At 42.1% G+C, this 26,983-nt stretch overlaps 1 protein-coding gene across 1 annotated transcript in view; it reads left to right on the top strand.

Annotated features, from left to right (window-relative positions):
• The window catches only part of LOC137352312 (lamin-B3-like), a 58,741-nt gene extending 38,563 nt beyond the window's left edge, over positions 1-20,178 (top strand). The window contains exons 7-12 of the mRNA XM_068017597.1: positions 675-846; positions 1,567-1,674; positions 8,071-8,187; positions 9,574-9,681; positions 18,488-18,534; positions 18,850-20,178. Of these exons, the coding sequence (XP_067873698.1) occupies positions 675-846; positions 1,567-1,674; positions 8,071-8,187; positions 9,574-9,681; positions 18,488-18,493 (511 nt within the window). The 3' untranslated portion in view covers positions 18,494-18,534; positions 18,850-20,178. The remainder of the gene's footprint in view (positions 1-674; positions 847-1,566; positions 1,675-8,070; positions 8,188-9,573; positions 9,682-18,487; positions 18,535-18,849) is intronic.
• The last annotated feature ends 6,805 nt before the right edge of the window (positions 20,179-26,983 follow it).

The raw sequence follows: 26,983 nt of genomic DNA, 5'->3' as shown, positions 1-26,983 counted from the left end.
CACCCTTACACTGCAACCCTCTGTCTTCCATGACCGAGCCAGTTCTGTATCCATCTTGCCAGCTTACCTCTGATCCTGTGTGACTTCACCTTTTTTACCAGACTGCCATGAGGGACTTTGTCAGAGACTTTACTGAAGTCCATGTCGACAACATCCACTGCCCTTCCTTCATTAATCATCTTAGTCACTTCCTCAAAAAACTTGATCAAGTTAGTGAGACACGACCTCCCCTTCACAAAACCATGCTGCCTCTCGCGAATAAGTCCATTTATTTCCAAATGGGAGTAAATCCTGTCCCGAAGAATCCTCTCCAATAATTTCCCTACCACTGACGTAAGTGTCACTGGCCTGTAATTTCGTGGATTATCCTTGCTACCCTTCTTAAACAAAGGAACAACATTGACTACAGGTGAGGTCCCAGAGGACTGGAGATTAGCCAATGAGGATACAAAGATTTCTGTCAAGGCCCCAGCAATTTCCTCCCTTACCTCCCTCAGTATTCTGAGGTAGATCCCATCAGGCCCTGGGGACTTATCCACTGTAATGTGGTTTATTTCTTAGTGAGCTTTGGCCTGTCAATGCACCGTGGAAAGCTTAAACCTGTAGAAAGTGAAATTGCTCAGCCTGCATGTAGATTAAGATATTAACATTTTCAACATTGTCCAATATTACAGACTTGATTTGACTCCCAGTCCAACTTCACGGAGCAGTGGAAAAAAACGGAAATTGCCAACACCTGAGCATGCCAGGTCAAATATTACTCGAGTGCTTTCTCCAGGAAAAATTATTTTCGGCGAAGTTGACAACGAAGGGAAATTTGTCAAATTAAAGAACATTTCCTATGAGGTAAAGATCTATCTCGGGTTTGTTGCCTTTTTTTAACTGCACCAAAAATGCAGTTGCATGCAGCAACTGTTGATTTACTAATTGGTACATACCATCTTACCTTCCCACCAAATTTCATTGTTTTCTGCCGTCGTCTGAAGGTGCTGACTCATGTAGATCAATGGCTTGCTTTATTGTTTCTTTACTCCTGATAATAGCAAAAGAGAATTATTTTTTTAAAAAAAAGGATTTCTGATACAGCACTAGGACTAAGTATTTACAATTCATAACCTGTATTCCTGATCGCAGCAAAAAGCTGCCGCTGCATCGATTAAGTGTATGTTTTTTAATCCTTGGGCGCAGAAAATTTAAACCAGTTAGGTCTTTGTGCACAAGAAACAAAACTGGGATTTTGGCGAGAAGCTTACAGGCTAAATTTGGCCTCTAGGTTGTGCCTTGGCACTGCTGTCCAATACAATACACAGAATTGTAAGCTACTTTCTGAATTTACAGTATTTTCTGTTACAGCTTGTTGAAACGTAATGTTTGAATATTTTTGGGTGTGAGTTAAGTTAAGCCATGGTTAGGTTTGAAATATATTTTTAAAAAACCTTGATCAAATTACTTTTTAATAAAAGGTATTTTTAAATAGTGAGAAAAATCAGTATTGGATACAAATGGTTACTTTTTAATACTTTCCAAGGAATTTCAAAGTACAATACTTTATTAATATCCTTGTAGGATCAGCCAGTAGGTGGATGCACTATAAGAAGACGATTTGAGGATTCGTCCGAGATTAGATACAAGTTTCCTACACGTTATACACTTAAAGCTAAGCAAGAAGTAACTGTAAGTATTAACCTAGAGCTGTAGAACTTTGCATCTATAATATCCATGCAGAAGCAACCCATACTGCTTTCTTCTACAAAATGAGTGTGATTTATTATTTTGTACATATTAAAATTGTGCTGAGAAGTTCACATTTCCGCTTTTCAGTTGCATATTGTTAAATTCCTGAATAATAAGTTTTTCTTTAGCATTACACAATGTACTTTACAGAAACATATAAGCAATCACTTGTGTCTGACATTGAAAGAGAAATTTCTGCATCGAAGATCTGCAGAGTGCTGTGAATAATGTAGGTATCAGGATAACTAATGAATTTGTCTGAGTTTCCAACCATCATCTCAACTTAGATGAATTAATCTTGTAATCATTTCCATGCATCTATTTCCTAGCGTTTTTTTCAATAAGTGTCTGACATGGGGAAAAAAATGTTCATAGGGCTTGGAAAAAGGTTGTAGAATGTTGGCATTTCATCAGAAGCCTTTATCTTTTACAAAAAAAGGCAAGAAATTGGACTCATTGGTACCCATTTTGGGATTCTGAGTGCCCTTAGTGCTCCAAAAGGGCATCCTGGCAGGTGCACACATTTGGTTTAGGCATTAGCGTATGTGCAGTGAGTGTCTGCCAGGTGTATGCAAGAGGCAGATCTGTCGTGAAAAGAGTGTTCATGGGACATGGAAGGACATAGCGTGTGAATCATGCTGATTCCTTTTTAGTGAGTGGACATTTGATCAAACACTAATTTAACATCAGTGGTGCCATTTTGGAGCCGCAGTCAACACCCTCTAATAACCTCGCACAGTTGAATGCACCTTCAGCAGCAGCGTGGGACTCCACCATTGCTATTTAAAGGGATCATCAACTACTTACAAGTTGGTTGCGAGTTGATTTTCTTCTAGTTGTTGCTACGAAGAGAGGTTGAGCAGATTAGGATTATTTTCATTAGAAAGACGGAGGTTGAGGGGGGACCTGATTGAGGTGTACAAAATCATGAGAGGCATAGACAGGTTGGATAGCAAGACGTTTTTTCCCAGAGTGGGGAATTCAATTACTAGGGGACACGAGTTCAAAGTGAAAGGGGAAAAGTTTAGGGGGGATATGCGTGGAAAGTTCTTTACGCAGAGGGTGGTGGGTGCCTGGAACGCGTTGCCAGCAGAGGTGGTAGACGCGGGCACGATAGCGTCTTTTAAGATGTATCTAGACAGATACATGAATGGACAGGAAGTAAAGAGATACAGACCCTTAGAAAATAGGCGACATGTTTAGATAGAGGATCTGGATCGGCGTAGGCTTGGAGGGCCAAAGGGCCTGTTTCCTGTGCTGTAATTTTCTTTGTTCTTTACATTTCTACAAGTGTTTGGTGCTTTCTGTAGCTGTTTCAAGTTGTAAGAATCTACAGCGAGTGGTGTGACATGTTGAAGGAATTTCTGCTGACTTGAAAGCTTCTGCACAAGCCACTTGCTTCCAAACATGGGTGCACTACTAGGCTAGTGCACCAGAATGAGCAGAGGGCATGCAGAGTACAACAAACTGCTGGAAGAGGGAGTAGGGAACCTAGACAGTGCCTTTCTGCCTGGGCTGTCCGTGAAGAACTCATCTGAGTTCGATACCAATAACTACAATCCCTATTCACCAAAAGTCCCACATCTTGCATTCCCTCTGTTACTTGGCCACAATGCAGAATAAAAGTCACCACAAAATAAACATCCCAAACCAAATTTATAAATGAAATCATGCCATAATGCATACAAAAGTCAATTAATCACCCTTGTGGATTCACTTAGATCCTGTCTTGCATATGCCTCTGCGTATCCTCGTGCTCCTGTGCAATACTACCTCAGTGGCTGTGGCATGGCAGGTGGAATGCTGCTGACTTTCAGTGAGGGAGTGTTCAGATGGACATCTTTGAGCAGCTCTGAGCCTGGAAGGATGGCACCATCTCGGTATGGGCGATAGCAGTCTGGGATGGCTGACGGGCAACAGCCAGGTGGGGTGGGATGAGCACTGTCTTCCTGAGTGAGGGCAGCAGGTTCATGCTGCATGGAGCTACTGGGCAGTGCCTCAGCAATCCTAGTAATCTGTTGGAGGATGGAGTGCTGGTCTGCAGTGACGTCCTGCAAGCCCCTTTGCACACTAATCTACAGCCATGATGGTAGCTGTCTGAGCTTGCATGGCAGCAAGCTGACCTTGCACAACTTCAGTCTGAGCTTCCACTGCAGCACTGAGATGTTGGAAGCTGCAACAGAAGAGTAAAGAAATCTCATTACAGTTGTATCGGGCATTGGTGAGGCCACACAGTCTCCTTACCGAAAGAGAGCGCAACTAAGGTTCACTAGACTGGTTCCTGGGATGAGGGAATTGCCCTATGAGGAGGGAATGTGCAAAGTGTGCCTATATTCCCTGGAGTTAAGAAGGAAGAGAGGTGATTTAATTGAAGCATACTAAACTCTTGAGGGGCTTGACAGGGCAAATGCTGAGAAGCAAAAAGGTCAGTTAACAAAGTATAGGTATTTATGGAACTTTGTAACACCATATATGATCACTAATGCCTCTTTCTCAACTTGAGTAATTTTGCTCTGACATTGTTAAAATACGTGAAGCCTATGTGACCGGCTTTTCCGCACTGTTTTCCATTATGTGAACATCACACCTAACCACTGTGGTGAGACATTGTGCACTAAAACCAATAGTTTCTTGGAATCATTGTGGATCAAAACAGCATCACTAGTCAGTACTTTCCTCAGTTCTTCAAATGCATTCTGACATTCCACAGACCACTCCCAATCTAACTTTCTTACAATTTGAGCAGTTGATAAAATGGAGTGAACGTATTCGCTAAGTTGGGGATGAAATTAGAATAATACACAACAATTCCTGTAAATATTCTAAGTTCTTCTTTGTTCTGTGGTCTCTTTGCTTTTAAAAACCCCTCAACCTTCTCCTGCGTTGGGTGGATACCTTCACCCTCTATTTGGTGACACAGGTATGTTACACTTGACACCATGAAGCAACACTTGTGCTTTTTAGCTTTGATGTCATTACTCTCGAAGTTCATCCAGGATTTCGTTCAACCTTACAATGTGTTCTTTCTCTGTCTTAGTACTTACAAAAATATCATTCAAGAAACAGCACACTCCTTTCATCCCACTTAGTATTGTCCTTACTGTGAATAACTCTGCCTAGTTTAAATGTATATTCTTAAGCCAATTTCTTCCCATCGGGGAGACTTTGTTCCCTCCTACTACTATCAATGGCAAGTAATAGGATGCATCATTGTATTCCACCTTTGCACTCACTTCATCTAATAATGGAATACTGTTATTGGAATAACTAGTCAGTTTCACACCAATTTTTCGTAAGGAAATGTGACTTTGGGGTTTCTTGTACTCTTCGAAGGTAACAGACGCAGCTGCAGCAGTATCGATGACTAACGTAAGTTGTGAATCTCTGATTTTCATTTTTACTGTGGGTGCTGGAATTCTGTCTTCAGCCCTGTTTCTATCAACATCCATGTTCTGTTTTCCTTGCTCTCTGACTGAGTACAACTCTTGATCTTCCTGCTCGATAACATCAACTTCTGTTTCCATATCTATCATTTGCACATTTGTGGACTTCCAGGAGCCTGATCTAACTTTTGGGCTACCATGACTTCGACCTGATGCATTGCTGTGACCTGGAGCATTACTGTTTCCTGTATTGCATGCTGTCTGGATATTTCCCACAGCCAAAGCACTTTGACTGGAAATGGGAGCATTTAGTTGGTTGGTGGTTACCATGGCAAATTTCTGACTCTGAGTCTGTGAATGTGACTGTCTGGTTCCTGCTGAAATCCAGTGGACCTTCCCATCCGGGTCAGGAAAATAACTTTCTTGCAATCTGAAGCTATCTCTTGCCATTTCCATGGCTGTAGCCTCATCACAGATCTCCTTCCACATCAGCTTATTGCCTTTACGCAAAAGCTTGACCTGGATTTTACTGTTTAGAGTTCCAACAAACATGTTTCTAAGGCTGACTTTTAAGTTGGCACAATAACCACAGTGACAAGACATTTTCTTCAATTTTAGAATATAATCTGCAATAGACTCACTCGGCAACTTCATCCTTCCACGAAATGTAGCTCGAAGCGCAATTTTGTTGTTAGTCGTATCATTCTAGACCCCCACCTGCCAAGAATGAGGCATATTAATTTTGCCATATGAGCATTGAATTTCAAAATGTTGCTGGGAACAAGAGAAGGCCTGTTCCAACAGCTGCCACCACTTGGCTGCAAGAATTTTACATACCAATAGGGGCAAGAGAGGTTACTTCCCTTATCCATTTAACCCACAATGGACTTTAAGCACCAGACATTGAAGACAGGGAAGCGCATTCCAGGCCCTGCTAAGATGATACAATCCACAGAACTAAAAAATGGTCAGACCAGTTAGTCACATGACTAACCTGCTCAGCAACCTGGGGTCTTCCGAATGGTACAAACAGTTTGAACTTGAAGACTGCTTGCTCCCGGATTGCGAAGATCTCTCCTATCTGCTCCCATCTTTTTCTCAGAAGCCTCTGAATCCACTGAAGACAAATGAACCCCAAGCGAGAAAAATCTCCTACAGCGAACAAGGTTTAAGAAGAATACTGGGCCCCAATGAAAAGCAAGATCCACCTACATTCAAGGACTCTACAGTGAGCTCAAAGAACTGTAACAAAACCCTCTTCAGAGATTGCCTCAAACTGTTCCACTTTATTTCTTCTGCTCTGTTCTGTTTCTATTTGCATGTGTGCATTGCGTACACATGTTAGCGTGAGCACATTGTATATCCATAGGCGCTAACCGAATTAGAGTTTCAGTTGAATAAATTTCAACCTTTCTTCTTTAAACCTAAGAAAGCCTGTTTGTGCTGGTTTCTTTGCCTTATAATTGGAAAACGGTGAACATAGATTCACCAAGGGGGAGCTAAAAACGCAGTGTGTTTAAAATTAAACCCCGTTACGGTAAGACCAGCTGAAGGCTGAGAGGGACACCTAGATTCCTTTTTCACCAGATCGTAACAGTCGAGCTATAATGAGTCCAGAATCTCATTTATTTCAGAATAGTCCAAAGTACTGGGGTCTCATGGGCAACATTGATTAAACACCACCTCAAAAGCATTTGGCCTTATCATGGTCAGGAAAACATACAGTTTATCGTTTAGGATTTTATTAGCTTGCAGTCAAATGTGTAACCTTCATTCATAATTACACCAGTCCTTTTTTTGTTAGGGTTGAATTCCCCCATTGCCCCAAAATATGTCCTCAGTGCCATACTTTTTAAAATTATGTACTCAGAGTTGCAGCTGAACATGAATTGCAGACACACTAAGCAATCTTTCAAATTGCTCGTCCTTCCTCAAAATCGACTTTGGGAGTTCCAAAAAGTGTGTCAGAATGTTCTTCAAACTGTATTCGCTCGAATGAGATGCAAAAAAAAAATTAGTGCCATCCTTTCCTCATGTTTCTGTTGTATATTCAGAATAAAACTAAAACTAACATGAGGTCTTAACTGAGAGCAGCCATGTTGGAAAAGCTTTTTATTTACACCTCCCAACAGAGAGGTAGTATACAAAAGATATTATATACCACACCACATGATTTCACGTGCTGCAATTTCAGCTATTTATCGCTACATGCAACCTTATCAAATACCATCTGAAAATTGTTGCATCTACCAACAATCCATTCTACTCTGAGCTCCATAAAGACGATTGGGTTAGTGAGACATCAGCTATCTTTCCAAAACTATCCCCAAGCTCTCTGAGTTTGTACTTTTGCAAGTGCTCATTTACTCTGCTGGTATAATGGATTCTACCAATTCTGCCACTAAACTCACTGGTCTGTCGTTATTTGGGCTTGCTGTTCCCTCTTTTGTATATTTATAATGTTTTACTTTCAATCTAAGTGTGAGGGAAAGAGTCAGAAGAGAGAGAGGGACTGCATTGTGACAGCCATGGGGAACGTTGGGACGGGCGTGGGGTAGGGAAGTTGATGATGAATAGAACAAGTACCACAAAGAATCTGATAAATGGAAAAAATAACTAACTTCAGGAATTTGCATAATGAGATTAATGAGTTATGCACTATGCTGGTGCATATTTAAGTTAATCTACTTTTAATCCATCTCCTCCTATAAATGGATACTTTTAAACTTATGTAAGAAAATATCGAAATGTGCAGTCTGAGTGCTGACTGTCTTCGCTTGTCTTGTGACGTTCTTGAATTGTTGTGGTGGGGCGGGGCTGGGGAGGGAGAATACAATGGATTTTGCTACAATTAATTTTACGTTTGCTGAAATGCATAATTCTGACTCATGTAAATTTTTTTGTGTGAATCTTGAAGTAACATTAATTGAACTATTCTCTCTTCTTGTATTAGGTCTGGGCTGCGAATAGCAATGATGCCCAAGGTCCTCCAGCTAACTTGGTGGCGAAGAGCATAACATCTTGGGGAACAGGAGATGTGCAGGTGGTTCTCCTCGATGATCGTGGAAAGGTGTGTGCAATAAGTGTTATATAAGTGTAATGGAAGCAGAGAGATGTACGTGCAAAATATATTGATATAAATGCACTGTATATGAGCGGTAACACAATCTCAAATACTAAAAGTTGTATCACTCCATTTTAAATGTCCGCTTTACTAATCTGCGGATTTAAGATGGCTCAGTGCTCATTTCATACCATTCTGATTTGCCACGGCAGCCACCAAAAGTTTTAGTAACCTTTTGGAAAAAATTGTTTTGGCAGTATGCGAACAATAAAACTTCTACACAATGCATCTAGTAGTAGAAGTGTAATGTATGAATGCTTTGCTGAATTGGTAACAATGTAGATTCTTGGTGCCTTGAATCAAAAAAAGTATTTTTGTAATGTTTTCTTAGCTGGTGGTGAGATGGTGTGAAAAATAACGACATAACTTTTTTTTTTGAAAAGAATTGGAAAGTTATTAACTCTGAATTTACACAGGTATAACTGAGTAATGCATGCATTTTTTTAAAGCTGAATTTTGTTCTATTTTCAAAACATTCCTATGCAAATTCTCCATTACTATGACTGTTTTAATTTAATGTAAATCCTGGGAGCTTAATACAATCTGTAAATCAGTAATGTTTCTCCTGAAATGGAAATATTTCCATTATGTCACTTGTTAAGCATGTGAGGTCAGCTATTGACTTGAATTTTGATTTCTCCAAACATCTCCTGGTTTGTTTCAATTTGTGAACCACTTTTCTGATTCTCCTAGAACAATTTGTATTTTATATAGCGACTTTAACACTGTATAATGTCACTAGGCACTTCACAGGAGCATTATCAAACAAAATTTTACATTAAGCCACATAAGGAGATATTAGGGCAGATGACCAAAAGTTTGATTAAAAGATTTTAAGGCAGAAATGATTCATTTGAGATGAATGTGGAATTGTTGAGTGAGTTGTACAAGAAGCCTGATTAATTTACCAGGACATTGTACCATTTTAAACTTCTTTGTAAAGTTTTGCAACTTTCTAATATAAAGAGCAAATGTTTGAAACTGATGCCTCTAATAAGTAATCGTTTCACATAATTTGATGTCTGGGGGGAGAAATGGTGCAATGAGAATTAATTGCTCAAGGCCAACGTTAAATGAAAAAAACAAAATTATATTGGAAATCTACAGTGACTGGAATCATTGTAGGATTGGAATCCATTTATGGGCTTGGTAAGCCTAGAGTCCCTTTTAAATATAAAACAGACAAGAATTCCTTCAGGATAATTTAACAAGATGTTATAATCCTGTATAATAGCATCATAAGGGACCCTCTTCAGCCTTTTCATAGTTCTGTGGAATGCATGACCTTTTAGCCAAAAAACACTACTTCAACTAACAATGCTGATTTCACAGGAGATGGCTACACAGACAATTTTGGAAATACCCGGAAGTTCAACTGGAGACGAGGATGGTGACTATCCCAGTGAGCCCATTCGGCGGCGGATTCAATATACTCCAATGGTATGATTATTCAGGAGAATGCTGCTTATCTTCAAGTGCACAAAATGCAGCTCGAAAGGGTGCTGATGATCTTGCGTTTGTAATAGAAAGCAAATTTGGTGATACGAGCAAGCTAGAATATGTTGCTAAATGGAATAGATCTATTGGCCCCCATTTTAATAACCTATCACAATGATGTCTAAGATCACAAAGAACACAAGATCAATTTGAAATAATATTTCTAGTTCGACAAAATTGGGCCAGAAATAGGACTGGCATCTAGAAACTGTTCCTTTAGTCATCAAGGCATAAAATTAGCTTTTGGACATGATGTCCAAGGCACACATCTTTAGGAAGGATGGTGAAGCCTGAGAGAGGGTGCAGCAGAGATTTACTAGAATAATACCAGGGATGAGGGACTTTAGTTATGTGAAGAGACCAGAGAAGATAGGATTGTTCTCCTTGAAGCAGAGACAGTTGAGGGGAGATTTAATGGAGGTGTTCAAAATCCCAAAGGTTATTGAAAGAGTAAATAAAGAGAAACAATTTCCATTGGCAAAAGGTCAGTAACCAGAGGACATTGGCAAAAGAGCCAGAAATGAGAAGAGGAGAATTTTTTTTATGCAGTGAGTTGTGATGATCTGTAAGGCACTGCTTAAAAAGGTAATGGAAGCAGATTCAGCAGTGACTTTCAAAGTGGAATTGGATATATATTTGGTCAAATGGGCAACTTCGGCTCTGCGAGATTCTGTGATTCTCAAACAAAAACTCTGGAGTCATTCCAAAAAATCAGTTGAATGCTGTGACTTGGGTTAGTCTCCTCTTTTCTGTTATTTGATCTATTTATTCGAAGGTTATAAGAAAAGCATTCCCTGAATTGTTAACACTAGGTTTCTTCTTCTTCTTGGTATTTTGTTGTGGAGACAAAGTTGGGAGCTGAGCATGATCTGTACCTTGCTGCATGACCATGTTATTTCTAGTTATGTCTTTGGATAACAATCAGAAGCAAGGCTATTGAGTGGAAGCCCCGCAAAAGCTCTAATGTAACTTCTACCAATGCGGTTCAAATCAATATTGAGAAGTCCAATTTAATTCATGATTGTGAACTTGTACGGCTGGATTTTTAAATGCGGTCGGGGTCAGTATCTGAGTTGGGCAAATGCACATTTTGGCGCTGTCTGCCTCCATGCCAGTTTGCTGCCACGATCCTGACCCGGAGCCATTTTGAATGAGAGTGGCTCAGGGTCAGATCAGGCAGCTTCCCAGCAGGCAGCCAGTTGAGGCCTATTAACATTAAAGGGCTCCGTTCCTGCGCCACCTGACCCATAACAGCTGCCGGGCCACAGCTGCAGCCACTGGGCATCCCCTGGAGGGTTTGACCCTTCAAGATTATGACCAGACCACTGTGGCAGTTTTAAAAATTAAATAAACTTACCTGGCCTCCTCCCTCACAGCCTCCATCTTCAGATCGGCTGCTCCCACCTCAGCCGGTGCGGCTGCCAATCACTGAGTGTTGCAGGGCCTCCCATTGCCCGTCCAGCATTGGGAGCCCATTCAGGGAGGGTGAGTCCACTCCCTGACGATTAATTGGCTGAGGATTTGAAAATTCCTCTGCGTGTGCCTAAAGTACACCATGCAGGATCAGGGCCCGGAACCAGCCCCCATTTCCGGTTCCTGACCCCAATTGAAAACCCAGACCATAATTTTCTGGCACTGACTCGTGTTGAACTATGGTCTATTCACCACCTGTATCTTGCTCAACAGAGCATCCTTTGTGTGAATCCCAACAGTCTGGAGATTATTTGCACATAGTGAACATCACAATTGAACCTATCCTCAACTGACAGCATCCACATGCACTGGGTATCAGGGATTGCTGAATACTGATTTGCACAACCTCGAGCAGAATGCTATTCCCAGGAGTACTGGGACCAATTTCACATGTCCTTACTGCCAAGCCAGTTCAGAAGAGCAAACTCAAACACCAGGAATTGAATCTTCTGGTGTGTTGTGGCTCAGTTACATGCATGAATTCACCATTTAGCTTCTTGTGAGATAACAAATAGGCTGCATTTTAACAACTCCATTGATGGCTTTGGATCATAACAGTTGAGTTTAGTGCATGCTGTGTCCAGTTTAAATTGAACTTCATAAAATTTTAGATATGTTTGTAAAAACAACAGTTCTGGAAAGGGGAAGAAAGAAGGGGAAAAGTCTGTTTCACTCCCTGGTGTGCTTATTGCTAATCAGCCTTGGCTCAGAAGTGAGACTCTCTCCTTTTAAGTCGGAAAGTCAGTGAATGCTGTGATTGAATAAGGAAGCTGATATATATGCAAACATTCCAAATTTTTTCTGGCAATACTGTCATAGACGCAATTACTGTTGGAAATGTCACGCGTGATACAGAGGAGACATGGTTACATAATGAGTAAGGTTAACTAATAACAAATATAATATAAAAGCGAAATACTGTGGATGCTGGAAATCTGAAATAAAAACAAGAAATGCTGGAACCACTCAGCAGGTCTGGCAGCATCTGTGGAAAGAGAAGCAGAGTTAACGTTTCGGGTCAGTGACCCTAACTAATAACAAATGACTGATTCATGTTGTATGATGTCCTGTTCACCAGTTGTATAAATATCCTATTCAGCAGATCTTGCCACGTTTTGTGTTTAGACTGTGATTGAGATGGAGGCGTGTATTCAGAAATCCAATTTTGTTATAGTTTATGTAGTGTAGTTCACTTCTTCTCCCTGCTAAAAACAAAAATGATGTTTTTGACTCCTTTCTCTTTCTAATCCTGATGATTTTGGCAAAGAACAATCTGCCATTCTGACATCCAGTTTTATTCACTCCTGGTATGTTTGCTGGATCTTCAAGGATATGGGCTCCAGCAAGTTCCAATTGTGTCTTTCAAATTATCTAAGTGGTTTATATTGAGGATGCTCAGTTCTTTTAGGGGTAAGTAAGTTGGTTTTTCTTGTGAATGATGAGCTTTCACATGGAATAGAGATTCACTGCATTGTTACTATAACTCCATTCTTTCCAGAGCTGCAGTAAGACCTGGAGAATATTCAGGCTTCGACTGATAAGTGACAAGTAACATTTGTGTCACACAACTACCAGGCAATAACCATCTCTAACAGGAGAACCTAACCACCTCCCCTTGACATTCAACGGCATTACCATCACTGAGTCCCCCATCATCAATATCCTGGGGGTTACCATTGACCCGAAAGTTAACTGGACAAGCCACATAAATAGTAACCACAAGAGCAAGTCAGAGGCTGGGAATTCTGCAGCGAGTAATTCACCACCTGTCTCCCCAGTGCCTGTCCACCATCTGCAAGGTGCGAATAAGGAGTGTGATGGAATACTCTGCACTTGCCTGGATGAGTGCAGCTCCAGAAACACTCGAGGCTCAACACCAGCCAGGACAAAGCAACCTGCTTTATTGGCACCCCATTCACTGCTTTAAACATTCACTCCCTTCACCACTGACGCACAGCGGTGGCAGTGTATACCATCTATGAGATGCAGTGCAGCATCTCACCTAGCCTTTGACAGCGTCTTATAAACCCGCAACCTCTACCACCTAGAAAGATAAGGGCAGCAACTTGCATCACCTGCAAGTTCCCCTCCAAGCCACACACCATCCTGACGTGGAACTATATCGCTGTTCCTTTCCTGTCGCTGGGTCAAAATCCTGGAACTCCCTCCCTGACAGTACTGTGGGCGTACCTGCAAGAAGGCATCTCACCACCACCTTCTCAAAGGCAATTAGGGATGGGTAATAAATGCTGGCCTTGTCCATGATGCCCATATCCCATGAATGAATAATAACATTTGTATTCCTTACTTCACCCACCCCCCCCCCCCTCCCCCTTCCATAGCTCTTTACAGTCTAAGCTTATTCCTACTTAGCCTTGGTTCAGTGGTTGCACTCTGGGCCAGAAGGTTTTCAGTTCAAGCCAGCCTGAGGTGCTGTCTTTCAGATGAGACATTAAATAGAGGTCCTGTCCACCCGCTTAGTGACTGTAAAAGATCTATTGACATTCTTTGAAAAGGAGATGGGAGATTTCCTGGTGTCCTGACCAACTTTCCTCCATCAGCAAATATCACTGTAACAGTTACCTGATCATTTGTCATTGCACTTTGTGAAACCTTTATGCACAAATTGGGTACCACAGTTACCTGCATTACACATTATAAAAGTATTTAAGATATTGGATGTCAAGCACTTTGGAACATCGCAAAGATCTGAAATGTGCCACATAAATGTGGGTTAAAAAATTTTTTCTCTTTCGTTCTTGGTATTGATTTGGCAACTAGGGATCTTCATTTTAAAAAAAACTTCCGCTGTCAGATGTGCAAACAATGCAGGTGTATTTTGGAATTGGGAGATGGAAGACTTAGGTTATGCTTTAATTAGTGTGCACAATTGCATTGAGGTGGGAAGGAATAAAATGGGGTGTTAATAGATTTGTTACAGTCATGTAACAACTTGATCAATTGTCTTCCTTTGTAACAATTTTGTTAAGTCAGTATTTGTGAATGAGCCTTTCATACCCTTCTGCCATTCGATCAAACAACATATTTGATATTCCACTTTCTCTTTCCACATATCCATGAATTTGTTTCATTCTGATCTACATAAAAAGATTATATTTGTTGATTCAGTCCCAAGACAGCCAGTTTGAAGTCATTATTTTGAATACAAGGATTATTCTTTCTTTGGCCTCCTTGTCTTGAGAGACAATGGGTAAGCGCCTAGAGGTGGTCAGTGGTTTGTGGAGCAGCGCTTGGAGTAGCTATAAAGGCCAATTCTAGAGTGACAGACTCTTCCACAGGCGCTGCAGATAAAATTGGTTGTCGGGGCTCTTACACAGTTGGCTTTCTCCTTACACTTCTGTCTTTTTTCCTGCCAACTGCTAAGTCTCTTCGACTCTCCTCTCTTTAGCCCCGCCTTTGTAGCTGTCTGCCAGTTCTGGCGATCGCTGGCAACTGACTCCCACAACTTGTGGTCAATGTTGCAGAACTTCATGTTGTATTTGTAAACATCTTTAAAGCATCGACATGGACAGCCGTTGGGTCTGATACCAGTGACGAACTCACTGTACAATGCATCCTTGGACAATCTGCCATCTTCCATGCGGCTCACATGGCCAAGCCATCTCAAGTGCCGCTGGCTCAGTAGAGTGTATATGCTGGGGATGTTGGCAGCCTCGAGGACTTCTGCATTGGAGATATGGTCATGCCACCTGATGCCAAGGATTCTCCGGAGACAGCGAAGATGGAATGCGTTGAGACGTCGCTGTTGGCTGACACGTTGTCCAGACCTCGCTGCAATAGAGCACGGTACTCAGTACACAGGCTTGAAACGCTCAGACTTTGGCCAGTCTGGGTCATTCATTCCCAAGACAGCCAGTAGAGGTTTAAAGTCATTATTTTGAATACAAGGATTCTACAGTAAACCAATTAACTCATTCTCAGTAAAGCACTCTTATTAGTTGTTTGTGCTCTCTGTATTTATCATCAAATTAAGGTTGAAAAAAATGTTAACCATTTTATGCAAAACCCTTCAGCTAATAGTTGGTATTTAAATTAAGGGTTATAGTGGTGCCATGTATCTGTGCTCCAAGCTACACCACAGAATAATGGGACTTGTATGAGATTTATAGTTGTGAACGTGAGTTAACAGTCTTGGCTGCATGACTGAAGATTGTTGGTACATGGAGGGGGAGGCATTTTCTCCTCAAGGGAGAAAGGCCAGAGTGAGTCACCATGATTACTCTTTCACATTTATTGAAAAAAAAATTGGAATGGTAGCAATCAGAAAGAAGGTGGCTCTAGAATTGTAGAATCCGGCAGCACAGAAGGCAGTCATTTGGCCCTCATGCATGTGCAAGATGCTTGAAAGGGCTATGAAGTTAATCTCACTACCCCACTCTTTCTCCAGAGCCTGGCAAAGTACCTGTCCTCTTGAGGCTGGTGTACAGCCCATGGGGGCTTGGGTTGGGAACAAATGGGGAAGAAATCTGCTGCGCAAAGGATGTTGGGCTGATCCAATATAAACCTGTTTGGAAAGCTGATCCAACTGATTGATCTTGAAGACTTATTGTCTCCTGTTATTTTCCTATTATGTCTGGCAAGATGCAAAATTGTTCAGTTTCTTGAGTTAGCACTATAGTTTAGCACAAATAGCTGAGGGTGTCCTCATAAGAACATAATAAATAGGAGCAGACATAGGCCATTTGGCCCCTCGAGCCTGCTGTGCCATTCAGTCAGATCATGGCTGATCGAATCGTGGCCTTAACTCCACTTTCCTGCTTGCTGCCCATTACCCTCGACTCCCTTTTCGATCAAAAAATTGACCAGCTTAGCCTTGAATATATTCAATGACCCAGCCTCCACTGCTCTCTGGGGTCGAGAATTCCAAAGATTAACAGTCCTCTGAGAGAAGAAATTCCTCCTCATCTCCATCATAAATAGGAGACCCCTTGTTTGAAACTAGTTCTAGATTTCCCCATGAAGGGGAACATCCTCTCAGTATCTACCCTGTCAATCCCCCTCAGATTCTTTTATACTTCCATAAGATCAGCTCTCATTCTTCTAAACTCCAGTAAGTATAGGCCCAACCTGCTCCACCTTTCCTCAGAAGACAATCTCTCATCCCAGGTATCAACCTTGTGAACCTTCTCTGGACTGCCTCCAATGCAAGTATATTCCTCCTTAAATAAGTGGACCAAAACTGTATACAGCACTCTAGGTGTGATCTCACCAACGCCCTGTACATTTGTAGCAAGACTGCTTTATATTTATACTCCATCCCCCTTGCAATAAAGGGTAACATTCAATTTGCAAAATTAATTGCTGTACCAGCATGCTAGCTTTTCATGATTTACGTACGAGGACACCCAGATCCCTCTGTACTGCAGCATTTAGCAATTCTGCAGTCTCTCCATTTAAATAATCTGCTTTTTTCTTCTTTGCACCAAAGCGGACAACCTTACTTGTTTTCCACTTTATACTCCATCTGCCAAACTTATGCCCACTCACTTAACCTGTCTATATCCGTTTGCAGACTCTGTGTCCTCCTCACAACTTGCTTTCGTACCTACCATCGTAGCATCAGCAAATTTGGCTATAATACACTTGGTCCCTTTGTCCAAGTCATTAATATAGATTGTAAATAGTTGAGGCCCCATCACTGATCCCTGTGGCACCCCACTAGTTAGTTTGCCAACTTGAAAATGACCTGTTTCCCCAACTCTGTTTCCTTTTAGCCAATCCTCAATCCATTCTAATATATTATGCTCAACACCATGAACTCTTATGCAGTAACCTTTTATGTGGCACCTTTATTGAATGCCTTTTGGAAATCTAAATACATTACATCTACTGGTTCCCCTTTATCTGCACTGCTTGTTACATCCTCAAAGACTCTGATAAATCTGTCGAACATGATTTTCCTTTCTCAAAACGAGGTTCACGCTACTTGATTGTATTATGATTTTGTAAATGTCCTGCTACAATTGCCTTGAGATTCCAGCATTTTCCCGATGACAGATGTTAGGCTAACTAGCCTATAGTTTCCTGCTTTCTGTCTCCCTCCTCTCTCAAACAGAGGTGTTACATTTGCAGTTTTCCAATCTGCTGTGATCTTTCCAGAATCTAGGGAGTTTTGGAAGATTACAACCCATGCATCCACTATCTCTGTAGCCCCTTTGTTTAAGGCCCCAGAATACAGCACATCAGGTTCAGGGAACCTTTCAGCCTTTAGTCCCATTTGTTTTCCAAGTGCTTTTTTCTCTAATTGTTTTAAGTTCCTCCCTCATTTTTGCTCCTTGATTTACTGCTATTCTTGGGGTTTGTTGTGTCTTCTGTGAAGACGGATTCAAAATACTTGTTCAAAGTCTCTGCCTTTTCCTTGTTTCCCGTTTATTAATTCCCAGTCTCCTCCTCTGAGTTTACTTAGACAATGTGCACTTTTTGTTCATTGTGATTTTAGTAAAATGGTGAATGTTTAATAGTTGGTGTTTTTGAATTTATATGGCTACTTTAAAAGAGTAAGGTCACAAGTTATTTTAATATCATGTATGACAACTACATGCATTAAATGTATTTTGATACACCCATATTTGCCAGACCATAAGATGCACCAGGATTTTAAAAGGAAATATTTGGATGTAACCTTTGGACAATACAGCATAAGACAATTTTAGGTGAATCTTTTTCCAGAAAAAAGTGCATCTTATGGTCCAGCACATATGGTACTTTTGTTTCATATTAGAACATTCTTGCTGCATAAAAATGCCTGAGTGAATTATAAAGCAATAATTTTGATTTGATGAGATCACAGCCTGCAGTAAATTAAATTATGGTCAGAAGTCAGTGGAAGGGATCAATTATTGGCTTGAAACTATCTGATGAATTCTGTTCACCATGCTTTTTAATGGTGATTTTCATGCTCCCTGATTTTAAAATCTGGAAGCTTCCTGATTTTCTAAGTTGTATCACCAAAAACATTGCATTTTTAAGACCGCTTGTAAAAGTACCAGAGTTTTTAAAATGGTAAAATATCCTTTGTGAAAAAAGGCAAAATTCAGTTGCCTCATTCTATGTCCAGAGACCACTTGGATCTTTTTTTAGGGACTGCGATGATAGCTTTTTAAATTTTTATTAAAACATTGGGGTTTGGAGGGGGGAGGGCTGATTCCTAGAACTGTATTTATATTTGGTAATTCTGTTCATGTATAAGTTTCTGTAGGATTGCATATTTTTCTGATGTCATAGTTATTTCATTCTGTTTATTTATTCCTACTAGATGTGATCCTCATTCTCTGTTTTCTGCATTGCTTTATCAATTTGGGTGTAAGTATGGAGGTATAAGTAGGTTGCACACTTTCCAGCAGAGATCACAAAATGCTGAAACTTTAGCTGATTTCTCCCCTCTCCCCCACCCCCCCCCCCCACCCCACTGATCAAAAGCTACTGAAACTAATTGAGTCGTTAATTCTACTTCTGCTGAGATCATCTAATTCAATGTAACCCTGAAATTGAACCTCTTGTTTCATGATCAATATCCTGCTACATGCTATCATTGCTAACTGAACTATTAGAAGAGATCTTAACCTTTATTTAATTCGATGCATACAATAGATTGAATGCTGTCTATTTGGTTTCCAGAGTCATGCTGAGAATGAAGCCCCAAGCTGTACTATAATGTAACAGCTAAAGCCACAGATTGTCAGGGCCGAATCCTTCAGCAGATGAATGTATTTCTGATTTAGTTTTTTTGAATGATTACTTGGAACATAGAATTGTGTCGGTTTCAGAAAAAATGTTTGATTTTAAAAAATGAGTGACTGCTGAACACCTCATTAAATGAAGTAATCTTGGCATCAAAAGGTTTCTATTATCCAAGTACTGTAATGTTTAAAAAGATTGATTCTTAACGTGATCTGAAGCATTCTGTAAGTGCAAGAAAAATTTGTATCAATGTAGTTGTTTACTATGTGAAAAAGCAGTGTTATCTAAAAATGTAAATCTAAAACAGCACAGTCCTTTGGATACCTCGAGTTGAAACTTTGACTATTTTCTTTAGCACATAATGTAATCCAACATTGAACCAATTACAGTGCAGGCTTGAAATGGAGCCAACGCTAGCAACTCCAATCTAAATTGTTTCTGCTTAATAGAAACTGTCAATCTTTCCATTTTAGATGCGAGAGAAATGAATCCAAGTAAATTTTCCTTCAGATAGATGTTATCATTAATGGAGTCCCATTAAGTCGTGTCACGTCATACATTTCTGTCAAAATACTGCTGAGTTGTAAAATTCATTTTTGTTTACTTTAGGTATTCATTTAGACATCTGTATAAATGAAAATGATGCACAAATGTAATAAAATATTAATTGCTCCAACAAATGTGATAAACTCTGGAGAAATTATATGAAGACTCTGATTATATAACTGAAGTGGCCTTTAAGAGTGTTTCAACTCAGTAATTTTATTTTCATTTGGGTCATTTTTGTTTGATTAGTGCCGCCACCTCCCCAACACATACATTCAATTTCTATCTATCAGCTGTCACCTTTTAGAAGTTGTGTTTGGATGTGAGCGACACATTTCTTTGTTCTTTAATTCCTGACAAATTTTAGTAAACTTCAAGTGCAATAATAATCAGAGTTCTTAATGAAAAAATTGCTGCTTCATGAACATTTGCCGGAAATCAGATATTTCAATTTCAGCCAGCTCTTAAATTTGTTTGCTTGTCCGCCTGTGTGTTACCTACTACCTACTAAAATCTCAACTTTATTTTTTTTATCCCCTCTTCTGTCCTTGCTTGTCCCTTGCCTTCCCACCCTCATATTCCAGGAAAAAGAATTACAAATGAAAATCAGCCTTGGATGCACAAATCCACTTGTAGTGCAGCTTATATGTTGTCATTGATTTAAGATTAGGGTGTCTTATTTCTATATTCTTTGTACCTATGAATAAATTGTTATGTAATTGAGGATTTTACAATGTATTCAAATTATGAAATATTAACTTGAAGTTTCAAATTTACTACCTTAATAAATATCTTTTCTCTTATACTCTGCTGTTTCATTTTACCTCTGTTTTCCTTATTTTTATATGGAGCTTAAACTTGGTGAAAATTATGTATTGGTTTTGCTATGTCACTGAATATCCTCACACCAATATAGTTCTACATCCCAGCAAGCAGGTTGTCATTGGAGAGTCCAATCTCCAGCAGTAGTGTCGATCACTAGATTTGGTGGGTTCTTACTGCCCCCATTCTATGCTAGTCTGAGGGGGCAAGTTTTTTTTCATGCAAGGTCTTGACAAAAATGAGTTTTAACACAAAATTGATCCTTAGGTTTGCATACCAAGCTCAAACTAATCTAGAGATTCAAATCCACATCATTCCCTTATGTATGGATTACAGCAGGGTTATCCAACGTTTTTCATGTGGGGGCCACATTACAATTTTTGTTTTACATTGGGGGCCGGTGAGAAATTTTCAGAAAGATAAAGGCATTAAACATTTATCTTTAATATTAATCAAAACAACAATGAAGGTGCATTTTTGTGAAGAAGCTTTAAATGAAAAGACCAATTTATTGAGTTAATTTCTGGTTACAATATTGGATACTGATTTAGATACCTGACATGTTTTTGCTGACACAAGTAGTCAGTGTTTGCCTGCACACTTGTAGCAATGTGGAGTAGTCTGGATAGATGTCTCTCTCTGCCAGGCTTTCTCTGCCCTTCTCTTTCTCTGACTTCCTTTTCCTCTCCCCCCACCCCACCCCCCCACTATCTCTCTCTTCCCCCTCTTTCTCTTTGCCCTCTCTTTCCCCCCCCCCTCTCTTTTTGTCCCCTCTCTCTGTCCCCTTTCTCTCTCTCGCTATCCCCCTTTTTCTGTCTCTCTCTCTCCCCATTTCTCTCCCTCTGTCCCAGACAGTTGCAGATAGTGGGAATGCTTAGCTGGTGGTTAATCAGTTTTTGTAAATCTTAAGTCAGTTTCGAGCTGCCAGATTCTGACATCAGGAAAAGCAGTTTCTGAACGTCGGACAGCTTCGGGGTTTTCTCGCGGCCTTTTAAGAAAAACTCCGAATCTGTCTGAAGTTCAGAAACTGCTGTTCCTGATGTCAGGATCTGTCAGCTGTGAAATTGATTTGCGATGTTCTTTAAAAAGCCGCTCTAACGATGCGGAATTTCTCATCTCCAGTCACCGACCCCCGGTGAGGATGAGGAACAGCCCCACGTCCTGTTTTCAGCCACGGATTGGATGGAAACCTTTGGCGAGCCGGATGTTGGACAACCCTGGGTTCCAATTACGTGTCCTGTGAGACCCAGAATTTATCTACTGGCTACCTGTCAAGTTTTCATTGTTCTATATTGGTTGTATCGGATATAATTTAAATAACAGTGCCAAACATCAATGTAAACACACATAATTCATAAATCTGCAGTATTACACATGGTAAGAATGACTGCAATTCTAGAGAGGCAGCAAAGTGTGTAGAACTGGCTGAATATTTTGTGATGACCCTGGAAATTGAAGATTGTAGATTAGCACTTTAATGGCAAAGAATTCTTTGAAATATTGTGATTTTAATGTGTAGAAAGCAGGGCGAGGGCAGACTGGTGGTGTGGTTCTTTCTTCCTGTGACCGACACAATGGCACCAGTTCAATTTTTTTTCCCCCACAGCAATTGGACTACGTTCCTTACTCCAAGGTTCATGTTCTGTCTAATTAGATCAGTTCTTGTGCATAGGTTTCAGGTTAGGTTCACAGTTTCCTCAATTTACTTGTTTATATTGGCACAGTTTGTGCATCTTGTCCTTTTTCAAGTTTTAATTTTGAACACCCATTGCCAAGTGTGTCATTCTGGATCTAATTTGCCCCCAAAGAGCCTACTGAGTAAAGGCCGGCTCGGGTCTGCAAATGAAACAAACCCGAGCCTGACAGAACCACATCCATCCTGAGCCTGACCTGGCCCGAGTCCTTTCATTTTTTCCAACGCCTGACCCGACCCGACCAGAAAGTTCAGTTAATCTAGCTTCTGTTTTTCACTTCTTAAGCTTGTGCAGATAAGCAACAAAAGCTGTAATTGGACTTGAAAGGTTGTTTAAAAAGTACATTAAGATTGGAGCCACGTGCCACAGGGGGTGATAGAATGAGTCAGACCCGGCCCGACCCGAGCCCGAATGCCGGTCCCGGAAGAGCGACCCGAACCCGACACGTCGGGTCCTGTTGGGTTTGGGTCGGGTAGCCGTGCTCTACTGCTTAGCTTCCCCACAACGAGGATAGTCACCAGTTGGTTGCTAAACTGACAAGTGCAGGTTTTAGTCATTGCTAATGAATACCAATACCAGCAGCACCTCGGAAGCAACAAAGCAGAATGTTCAGTATCAAACGGAAATGTACTGTCACTATCCTGCTGACTGCAGCACAGACACACACCATACTACAATTGGAGGTGGAAAGCTTCAGCAGCAGCAGCTACCAACCTCTGTTTCATCACATCTACCTTCAGCATGTGAATGAACATTACAGGGTCATGGCTGGAATGCCTCTTTACCAAATCCCTTTTCAGGGATATCCAAGTTCAGCACTGTACTAGATTCACTCATCACCAACTTGGTTAATGCAGGCCTTTTGGCAGAGTTGTGCTGTGCATGTGAGTGATTTTACCTTCAGGGTGTTCATGACTGGTTACTGTCAGTCAGAGTTCTCCCTTCCAGACAGGAAACAAAGAGTAGGGATAAATGGGTCTTTTTCCGAATGGTAGGCAGTGACTTTAGTGGGTTACTGCAGGGATCGGTGCTAGGACTCCAGCTATTCACAATATATATTAATGATTTAGATGAGGGAACTAAATGTAATATCTCCAAATTTGCAGATGACACAAAACTGGGTGGGAGGGTGAGTTGTGAGGAGGATGCAGAGAGGCTTCTGGGTGATTTGGACAAGTTGAGTGAGTGGGTTAATGCATGGCAGATGCAGCATAATGTGGATAAATGTGAGGTTATCCACTGTGGTAGCAAAAACAGGAAGGCAGATTATTATCTGAATGGCTATAAACTGAGAGAGGGGAATATGCAACAAGACCTGGGTGTTCTTGTACATCAGTCATTGAAGGTAAGCATGCAGGAGCAACAGGCAGTAAAAAAGGCAAATGGTATGTTGTCCTTCATAGCGAGAGGATTCGAGTACAGGAGCAGGGATGCCTTGCTGCAATTATACAGGGCCTTGGTGAAGCCACACCTGGAATATTGTGTGCAGCTTTGGTTTCCTTATCTGAGGAAGGATGTTCTTGCTAAAGAGGGAGTGCAGCGAAGATTTACCAGACTGATTCCTGGGATGGTGGGACTGACGTAAGAGGAGAGATTGAGTCAGTAGCATTATATTCGCTGGAATTCAGAAGAGTGAGGGGGGATCTCATAGAAACCTATAAAATTCTAACAGGACTTGACAGGGTAGATGCAGGAAGGATGATCCCAATGGTGGGGGAGTCCAGAACCAGGGGTCATAGTCTCAGGATATGGGGTAAACCTTTCAGGACTGAGATGAGAAGAAATTTCTTCACCCAGAGAGTGGTGAGCCTGTGGAATTCGCTACCACAGAAAACAGTTGAGGCCAAAACATTGTATGTTTTCAAGAAGGAGTTAGATAAAGCTCTTGGCTCTAAAGGGATCTTTTTTTTTAATTCATTCATGGGATGTGGGCATCACTGGCTATGCCAGCATTTATTGGCCATCCCTAATTTCCCCTGAGAAGGTGGTGGTGAGCTGCCTTCTTGAACCACCGCAGTCCATGTGGGGTAGGTACACTCACAGTGCTGTTAGGGAGTTCCAGGATTTTGACCCAGCGACAGTGAAGGAATGGCGATATAGTTCCATGTCAGGATGGTGTGTGACTTGGAGGGGAACTTGCAGGTGGTGATGGTCCCATGCATCTGATGCTCTTGTCCTTCGAGGTGGTAGAGGTCACAGGTTTGGAATTTGCTGTCGAAGGATCCTTGGTGTATTGCTGCAGTGCATCTTGTAGATGGAACACACTGCTGCCACTGTGCGTCAGTGGTGGAGGGAGTGAATGTTTGTGGATGGTGTGCCAATCAAGTGGGCTGCTTTGTTGTGGATGGTGTTGAGCTTCTTGAGTGTTGTTGGAGCTTCACCCATCCAGGCAAGTGGCGAGTATTCCATCACACACCTGACTTGTGTCTTGTAAATGGTGGACAGGCTTTGGGGAGTAGGGAGGTGAGATACTCGCCGCATGATTCCTAGACTCTGACCTGCTCTTGTAGCCACGGTATTTATATGACTACTCCAGTTCAGTTTCTGGTCAATGGTAGCCCCTAGGATGTGGAGAGTGGGGGATTCAGCAATGTTAATGCCATTGAATGTAAAGGGAAGATGGTTAGATTCTCTCTTGTTGGAGATGGTCATTGCCTGGCACTTATGTAGTGCAAATTTTACTTGCCACTTATTAGCCCAAGCCTGGATATTGTCCAGGTCTTGCTGCATTTCTACACGGACTGCTTCAGTATTTGAGGAGTCGTGAATGGTGTGGAACATTGTGCAATCATCAGCGAACATCCCCACTTCTGACCTTATGATTGAAGGAAGGTCATTGATGAAGCAGCTGAAGATGGTTGGGCCTAGGACACTACCCTGAGGAACTCCTGCAGTGAAGTCCTGGAGCTCAGATGATTGACCTCCAACAACCACAACCATCTTCCTTTGCGCTAGGTATGACTCCAACCGGCAGAGAGCTTTTCGCCTGATTCCCATTGACCTCAGTTTTGCTAGGGCTCCTTGATGCCATACTCGGTCAAATGCTGCCTTGATGTCAAGGGCAGTCACTCTCACCTCACCTCTTGAGTTCAGCTCTTTTGTCCCTGTTTGAACCAAGGCTGTAATGAGGTCAGGAGCTGAGTGGCCCTGGCGGAACCCAAACTGAGCATCACTGAGCAGGTTATTGCTAAGTAAGTGCTGCTTGATGGCACTGTTGATGACACCTTCCATCACTTTACTGATGATTGAGAGTAGACTGATGGGGCGGTAATTGGCCGGGTTGGACTTGTCCTGCTTTTTGTGTATAGGACATACCTGGGCAATTTTTCACATTGCCGGGTAGATGCCAGTGTTGTAGCTATACTGGAACAACTTGGCTAGGGGTGCGGCAAGTTCTGGAGCAAAGGTCTTCAGTACTATTGCCGGAGTATTGTCAGGACCCATAGTCTTTGCAGTATTCAGTGCCTACAGTCGATTCTGGATATCATGCGGGGTGAATCGAATTGGCTGTTGTTTGGCAGCTGGAATGCTGGGGACTTCAGGAGGGATCAAAGGGTATGGGGCAAAAGTGGGAACAGGTGACTGAGTTGGATGATCAGCCATGATCATAATGAATGGCGGAGCAGGCTCGAAGGGCCAAATGGCCTACTCCTGCTCCTATTTTCTATGTTTCTCCTGGTCTGAATCAATGTGGCCCAAATTTTACATTGGGTGGGATGCCCAGCCCACTGGCCGAAAAGTCAAGGGCAAGCCCACCTCCGCTGGTCCCAGGAGGCACACCAGGATTTTCTGCCTCCCAGGCTTTTAATTGGCCTTGGATGGGGCTTCCATCCTCTGAGGCAAAAGGTGCTGCCTCCAAGAGCTGCCGGCCAATCAGCAGGCTGGCAGCTCTCAGTCCCAGCAGCGTCTCTGGGAACGGTGACCATTTCTGTGACAGCACCCAGCCTCAACAGCAAGAGGGGCACTGGCCCCAGGCTGAGGGTATGGTTTTGGGGCCTTGCTGGTGACAATCAGTCAGGCCTGGATGGGCAAGGCAAAGGAGGGTGGGAAGCGTGTTGTGTAATGGGGGCAGTTCGGCTGTTGAGGGGGAAAGCCCTCCATAGGGGCACAGGGTGCCCAATCAGGCGGGCCCCCACACCCCAAGGAAGCCACCAGGTTTTACCTGGTGGCCTCCTGGGAGACCTCTGCCGCCTGTCGGCTGCTGGTAAAGTACCAGTGGTGGTGGGAGGAGGCCCTTAAGTGGCAGTTAATTGGCCTCTTAAGGGCCTTGATTGGCCTGGGTCAGGTTGTCCTTTTCCGTCACTGCCCCCACCCCGCCCAGATTTGGAGCGAGAGCGGGAGGCATCAGGAACAGCACTCCCCCCGCCTCCCACTCAATTTTACAATACCCCCACCACCACCCCCCCTGCCCCCCCACCAGCCCGGTCCTGCGGGTGGGTGTAGAATTCTGGCCAATAGACCTCAGGAAGGTCTTTAATTGCATGATTATAATGAGAGAAGCTAACCATCTTCCCTTGACGTTCAATGGCATTATGATTGCTGAATTCCCCACTATCAACATCCTGGGGGGTGGTTAACCATTGACCAGAAACTGAACTGGAGTAGCCATACTGTGGCTACAAGAGCAGGTCAGAAGCTAGGTGGCGAGTAACTCACCTCCTGACTCCCCAATGCCTGTCCACCATGTACAAGGCACAAGTCAGGAGTGTGATGGAATACTCTTCACTTGCCTGGATGGGTGCAGCTCCAACAACACTCAAGAAGCTCAACACCATCCAGGACAAAGCAGCCCACTTGATTGGCACCCCATCCACAAACCTTCACCCCCTCCACCACCGATGCACATCGGCAGCTGTGTACACCATCAACATGATCTACTGCAGCAACGCACCAAGGCTGCTTAGCACGTTCCAAACTTATGACCTCTACCACCTACAAGGACAAGGGCAGCAGATGCATGCGAACACCACCACCTGCAAGTTCCCCTCCAAGCCGCACACCATCCTGAC

Source organism: Heterodontus francisci, chromosome 38 (assembly GCF_036365525.1).
Source record: "Heterodontus francisci isolate sHetFra1 chromosome 38, sHetFra1.hap1, whole genome shotgun sequence".
Lineage (NCBI taxonomy): Eukaryota > Metazoa > Chordata > Chondrichthyes > Heterodontiformes > Heterodontidae > Heterodontus > Heterodontus francisci.
This window is presented reverse-complemented; position numbering and strand designations above follow the sequence as displayed.